The sequence below is a fragment of the Ictidomys tridecemlineatus genome, chromosome 6 (genome assembly GCF_052094955.1).
Source record: "Ictidomys tridecemlineatus isolate mIctTri1 chromosome 6, mIctTri1.hap1, whole genome shotgun sequence".
Lineage (NCBI taxonomy): Eukaryota > Metazoa > Chordata > Mammalia > Rodentia > Sciuridae > Ictidomys > Ictidomys tridecemlineatus.
The window spans coordinates 12,671,977-12,679,370 of record NC_135482.1 but is presented as its reverse complement, the minus strand read 5'-3'; the positions used below and the strand labels follow the sequence as shown (position 1 = coordinate 12,679,370).

At 40.4% G+C, this 7,394-nt stretch overlaps 1 protein-coding gene across 1 annotated transcript; it reads left to right on the top strand.

Moving 5' to 3' along the window:
- LOC101958376 (hibernation-associated plasma protein HP-20) lies at positions 1-3,599 on the top strand. The gene is made up of 3 exons (XM_040278769.2): positions 1-157; positions 1,038-1,169; positions 3,091-3,599. Exons 1-3 carry the CDS (start codon positions 151-153, stop codon positions 3,534-3,536), a joined length of 585 nt encoding a protein of 194 aa, XP_040134703.2. The 5' UTR covers positions 1-150; the 3' UTR covers positions 3,537-3,599.
- The last annotated feature ends 3,795 nt before the right edge of the window (positions 3,600-7,394 follow it).

Here is a 7,394-nt window from a genome sequence, read left to right as displayed (position 1 = left end):
TATTTCAATATTGAAGAAATGATTGCAGAACATTTTAAGAGTCCTTGCTACAGGGAAGCCCTCACAGGGACCCAAGCCTCAGGCTCCTGAGCTAGGAACCTTTTATACTGGAAGAAGCCCACCAAGAGAACTCGGCCTTTCTGCCTGAGAATGACCGGTAGGGACAGTAGGGTTGTGATGCAAGTGGTGGGAGGGTGTGATCCAATCTTCCAGTCCTTGGAAGGAGATGGATTGGAAATGGCCAGTCTTACTAGGGACCGAAAACTCCAATGTGGATAATGTTGATAACCCTATTATTCTCTACACATTATTTTGGGGGCTGCTGATCTGAGAAACAGGAAATCATGGGAGTAAATGATAGTCCACTCTTCTTTATATTCCCTGTTTAAACACAAGGTTTGTTTGAGAAAAGTAAAGGACAAAACAAAGACAAGCAAATTTTAAAAACCTCTAACTCAGCATCTTGAGATGTCAAGAAGCAGGATCACGTATACACATTAATTCACTTAAAATTCACTGGAATAATGGCTGGACTGAGACTAGGATTCAAATCCTACCTCTTGTTCTTTCTGGTTTTCTTGTTTGGCATTGATAACTATAAATCTGGGGATCTCAGCTTCCTTATCTTTAACTATAGGTTAAGAGCTCATCTCTTACCAAACTTTAATAAAAATTCGATGAAATAATGTTTCTAGCATTGTATTCTGAGCAAGATAAGCAATAACTAGTAACCTGTATTAATGATTATTCACTCGACAGTTCAACACTATTTCTTAAGTATTTATTATCTGACAAAGATATGCATAAGAACAGAGATTAACAATCTTGAATATAGTCATAACTGAATTCCAGGGTGGTGATTCATGATAAAGAAGTTAACAAAAAGGGCCAGCTACAATGTAGGGTTTAACATAAACTGATAAGAGGTATAGCTCTCATTTGAATCCAAACATGTATGAAGTTATTTTGATTGACATAGCTTTAATTCTACCCACACAGATTGTTAGTGAATAATTCTTCTTTGCTTCTTGTTCTAGATGTGTGGAGATTGGCCATATCTGTTCTCCTGGTGAATGTCCTCAATGTCGACTGCTATGGACCTCCAGGACCTCCGGGATATCCAGGGGTTCCTGGATTGATGGGGACCCCTGGTTTCCAAGGTCCCACAGGTAAGAAAGTCTTTTCTTCTGTTCCTTAATTTTCCTTCCCTCTCAACCTTTGGGTGAAATGTCATGGTTTTCATAGGATTATTAGTAGCAAGTAAAAAAATAGAAAGAATGGAGAGAAAGAAATTGAGGTCCAGCATTAGTTTCAGATAGGGCTTCTTTGGCACAATGCTCATTAGCCAAATCACAGATCTTATGAAGACTAAGGAATCTGGCCCAGTTCCAGGCTCAGGTGGTGATTGAAGGCCATGCTGCTCCAGAAGGGTAAGTCAAGGTAGAGGAGCTACCAAGAAGATTCATATTTGCAGAGGTGGAAGCATGGATCAGGATAGCTTTTCTAGTTAAGGGGAAAGAAAGGGCTCCCAAGGGCTGAGTAGCACAGCATGCTTGTGAGACGATGTACATTTGATTATAGCAATGTCTGAGCCAAGTCCATGCATTATTGGGGGAGTTGGTGCCCAGTAAGCCCTGTATACCCTTGGGTTCTAGATGCACCCTAGATCCTACTCATGGGCTGCACCAGATTCCTAGTGTGCTTCTTGCCTTTGCCAGGTAGGGACACAATTCTCCAAGGATTGTCTTCCGACCAGCAGCAGCAGCACCTGAAATTCCCTTATAAAATCAAATTTTAGTCTCCACCCCAGGTCTCCTCTGAGAAAGTCCCTGGTGGGCAACCTATGTTGGAGCAAGACCCCACGTGATTCTGATGCACGCTGAGGCTCTAGTACTGTGCACAGCGAGGAGGCTTCGTGCATTGCTGCTGGCATCTAAATGAGATTGCCAAAAGGGTCCCTCGGAGACAATCCCATGCATTTTGAAAAGTTTCTTATACAGCTATCATCATCACTGAGCATCCATGGGTCCATATTCTAGGATCAAAGGGACTCAGGTTTTGTGATCCCATGGTTTACTTGTCCTCAGAGAAAAAGATTCAACCTCTTAAATTCAAGGTTAGTGTCATCAAGTAAATGCAGACCCACAGGAGTAGAAATCATAGAAAAATGTCATCATTCTTTTATTATCACATTTTCCTAAGATTTTTTAGGGGACAAAGATCATAGTCCCAACTTAGAGACCAATAGTAGTAATAACAACAGCAAATATAACATGGAATGCTAACTAATTCAGGAACAATTAAAAGAGCACTATTAAGGGTTGCTGCATAGTTGAGGAAAGAGATCTTTAAAATTGTTAAGGAACTTGAGTAGAAAAATACTGTTAATAAGTGATAAAATATTACCTCTACATAATTCATACATATATATATATTTTTTTAACTTGTGGATGGACACAATGTCTTTGTTTTCTTTATTTATTTTTATGTGGTGCTGAGGATGGAACCCAGTGCCTCACGTGTGCAAGGCAAGCACTCTACCACTGAGCTACAACCCCAGACCGCTCTACTTATTTCTTGTATAAGCCTGAAGTTCACCCTCTTAGCCAAGGGAGAAACTTAATCCCCGTAAGAGTTGGTGTAAACTAGTACAATAATTTTGATTGATGCATAACTTGCTCAGATGAAAGTCAAAGAAGATCTAATGGGTAGTAAACTGAGTTTCTGAGCTTCAGACAGGCCACATTGTGCCAAGTCAAAATCGTGCTGGGGTGCTCAGTACCATCCAGTGTGGCATAGAACCCTTGGAATGTCTGCTCCAGGGAGGGGAAAACATAGAGATCCAGGAATGTTAGGGAAAATGGAGCAAGTATTGCTTTCTCTATAACCTTGCCCTGAGAGCTCTGTTAGCATTGGTGGAAACTACAACAGGGGTTGCAACTCTGAAATATTGGGATATGTACAGAATCTGGAGAGAAATGTTTCTCAAATTCAGCAAGTGAACTCCTGACACCCTGAGTGCATTCCTGGGAGGGTACATGCTCCCACAAAGGCATCAGCTTCTCACAGATGGTTCTGTGTTCTTCCTAGGCATTGTGGGTATACCAGGACACCCAGGACCTAAAGGGTACAATGTAAAATGCCGCTGCAAAGAGAGGTCAGCCTTCACTGTGAAGCTCAGTGGAAGGCTCCCTCCACCTTCCAAGCCTGTTGTCTTCACAGAGGTCCTGTACAATGATCAAATGGACTTGAACGAGACGTCGGGAATCTTTAACTGCAGGAAACCTGGAAATTACCATTTCAGCTTTGATGTTGAGCTTCACCACTGCAAGGTGAAGATTGGGTTGATGAAGAACCAAGCCCAAGTCATAGAAAAGCGTCAGCTCTCTAAAGAAGAATATGAAAACGTTTCTGGTGCCATGATTATGCCCCTGAGACAGGGGGACAAGGTGTGGCTAGAAGCAGATGTTGAAACAGAGGAACCAAATCAAGCAGAAATCATTATCTATTTCTCAGGTTTTCTGATTACCTCCTAAAACTCTGAGCCTTGTGTGATTCTTCCACCTGAAAAGAATAAACCTAGTTTCCAGATCTTGAAATTTTGTATTTATTTCTTCCAGCATCTGAGAAATATAATTGTATAAGATAAGGCATCTTTACCCTCATTAGAGCTGGGCCTTGTACCGTCAAAATCAGAAAATTGAATAATTCAAGAAACACCGTTTTCACCATCAAGGTCCTTCTTAGACTACCCAGACTAGGGCCCATGAACCCCAATACAAATGTCTTAGGAAATGTACTCAGTGCACACAACCCATGCGATCTCGTTGCATTTCACCCTTTTAAAGAGTTTTTATGTGTCTGGAGACCTTACTTTTTACACCTTCCTCCTTTAAATTATTTATACATAGGCTCTGTGAAACCTGTTGGCCCTGCTGTAACTTTATCTTTCCAGTGAGAGAGGGCTAATTTTGACCATTCCTTTTCTAGAAACATGGGGATAATCTGAAACACTGTATTAGAAAAGGGGACAGCAGAAAACACAAGGGATGCATCCAGATTCCAGTGGCTGAATGCCATGTGCACCTGAAACCTACAGGTGTTTCTCAACAAAGGGTGAAGCTCTTCCAAGAGGTGGGAGAACCAAGATGCCGACTTCGTGTGAGAGGGAGTCTTCTTCCACATGTGCTTTGAAGGTCTCCAAGTTCAAAGGAGCAAAAGAGAAAAGAGCATAGATAGCAATACCCAGGAGAAATCTGTGAGCAAAGTTTTGGGAGTGGCTCACATTCTATGGCCTGTGTCACATGGGCCAGAAGTCAATTAGGGGCATGGTCCCTATTACTCCAAAGTGGAGTTTGCATATGGAACTAAGATAAAGAGGAAAGAGTTTTAGTCACCAGTCAGCGAGCCTCAGAGAGAGGGAGAGACAGAGGCAGAAGCAGAGGCAGAGGTACAGGTAGAAACAGAAACAGACTGAGGGTTGCTCATTGTGGGTCTATATTGGAAAATGTCCTTGGGGAGAAACAGGCAGACTCTCTGGCTTAATTTCTTTCTTACTTCTCTGGAATCAGGCTTTCCCTCTAAAAATGGCTGGCATTTTTCTTACTATAGTGTTAGTGTCACACTGCTATTAAGGTGGAAGTATAGAATGATACCTAATCTCAATCTATATCAAATAATCAGATGTTAATGGATTCGGTAGATGAATAGGTATCTCTACCTTATTAGCAAGTCAAAGCTAACTCTACAATAATACATAGATAAATGCCCAGTTTATTTTTCATTTTCTGCATTTCTGGTTGAATTTTACTTATGCTCTTTACAAAGAGATTCCACTTATTCATTTTGGTGGGACTTATTCGGTTCATAAGACACATTCAACTGTATAGCAAATATAAAATAAAAACTACTTGTGTTTCGTTTTTGTATTTTTCAGTTATGAGGGAAATGAATCACTGAGTTGAAACATTTCTAACATATGTAATGTTGGAGTCTTTTATTTCCTGACATATTGTCCCTGGGTTAAGTTCAAGAGGCTTTTGTTAAATGACAAATCCTAATTGCATATATTTATGCGATACAATGTAACATTTCCATATATTTATACACTGTGGAATTACTAAATCAAGTAAATTAACCATCATCATCATCTCACATATTTTTTTGTGATGAGAACATGTAAAAATCAACTCTTGAGCATTTTTGAAACATACTTTATTATTAACTATAGTAACTATGCTAGCCAATTGTTATAGTTTGGTTCTTGAGTGAACCCAAGGCTCAATGTTGAAGGCTTGGTCCCAGCTGGTGGTGCTATTGGGAGGTGGTGGAAACTGGAGAGAGGTGGATCACAGAGGGTGCCTTTAAAGGATATATTTTCCTCTTTCTCTCCCTGCTCCCTGGCTGCCTTAAGGTGAGTAAATTTCCTCCACCACACCCTTTTGCCATGATATTCTGCCTCATCTCAGGCCCAAAGCAACAGAAACTAAGGACTGAAATCTCTGAAATTGTGAGTTAAAATACATTTTCCCGTCTTCAAGTTGATTGTCTCAGGTATGTCCCCACAGCAATGGCAGGTTGTCTAACTAGCAACTGGCCCCTGAAACTTATTCCTGCTGTCTGACTAAAGCTTTTATCCTTTGACCCACATCTTCTCTTTCCCCACCTCCAGCCTCCTGGAACCACCTTTCTGTTCTTTACTGTCGTGAGTTGAACATTTTAGATTTCATTTACAAGTGAGATGGTGGAGTGTTTGTCTTTCTGTGCCTGGCTGGTTGACTTAGTGTATGTCCTCCAACTTCATCTGCATTGACACAAATGACAGATTTCCTTCTTTTTGAAGGCAGACTAGTGTTCCATTTTGTGTGTATCCACATTTTTTATACCCATTCACCCATCGTGGATACCTAGGTCCGCCACTGTGGATCATGCTACAAGGAACAGGGAAGTATAGGTCATGTACTGATGCTTTCAAATACTTTGTATATATACTCAGAAGTGGAATTGCTAAATCAGATGGTAGTGCTATTCTTAATTTTTTAAAACAATGTTTTAAAAATAATTTTAAGTTGTAGATGGATATAACATCTTTATTTATTTATTTGTATGTGGTGCTGAGGACAAACCCAGTGCCTCACATGTGCAAGGCAAGCCCTCTACCATTGAGCCACAACCCCAGCCCTTATTCTTAATTGAGGAACCGCCATCACGTTACCCACAGTGGCTGTACTAATTACCATCAACAGTCTACCAGTGTTCCCTTTCCTATGTATCTTTGCCAACACGTATCTCTCATCTTTTTGACAACATTTCTTCTAATCGGTCTGAGGGGATATCTCATTGTGCTTTTAACGTCCATTTCTCTGAGGATTAGTGATGTTGGACATTTTTTCACATACCTATTGGACATTTATGTCTTCTTTTATGAAATATGTATCCAGGGACATTTTAAAAATTGGTTGTTTTTTCTTACTATTAAGTTGTTTGACTTCCTTAGATATTTTTGATATGAGCTTATTATCAGATGCATGATTTGCGAACATTTTCTCCCAATCTGTGGGGTTTTCACCCTATTGTTTCCTTTGCCGTGTGACCGCTTTTTTAGTTCAATGCAACCTCTTTTGTATATTTTTGCTTTTGTTGCTCATGCTTTTGGGGTTGTATCCAAGAGTTGATTGCCCACACCAACGTAGTTCAACCTTCCCTCTAAGTTTCCCCTCACCAAGAGTTTTAAATATCCAGGATTTTTGTTTATGTCTTTAATATCAATTTGAGTTGATATTTGTTTGTGGTGTGAATGAAAACGTGATCCTAGAGAAGTGAAAAGGAAAGGAAAAAAAAAACAAAATTACTCTAGAGGCAGCTTTTCTTCCTGGGGGACATTTCTAATATGTCTGCATATGAGCAACCATGGTTGGCTTCATAGGGCAGCAAGACGGTCAAGACCTAGAAACTACTCAAAATGTGAAGGAAACACCCACAACACTTTGAACACCAGGTAGGATAAGAAAGAAGCAGAATTAAGTTTTCTTCTGACTTCTTTAAACCCCAGCAAAGTGAGAAGAGAATATTACCTTGGTTTAAGTAAAAGCAAATGCAAATGGAGATGGGAGAGAACAGGATGGAGGAGGAAGACCCCTGCACAGCTCCAGCCGTGGATTGGCCTCACTTAAACTGGTACCACAGACACCAAATTAAGAACTTGATCTTGAAGTCCTCCAGGCATTTGGCTGAAGCTAAATATGATCCTCTTTGGAGGAAGTCACCTGCCTCCTAGACCTTGAGGACATTGAACCAATGATTTGTCAGTAGAATTTCAAGGTTGATGGACATAAAGAGCAAAGAAGAGCCGAGGAGTTGGAGGAGACTGAAGGAAAAAAAAAGCAGAAATCAAT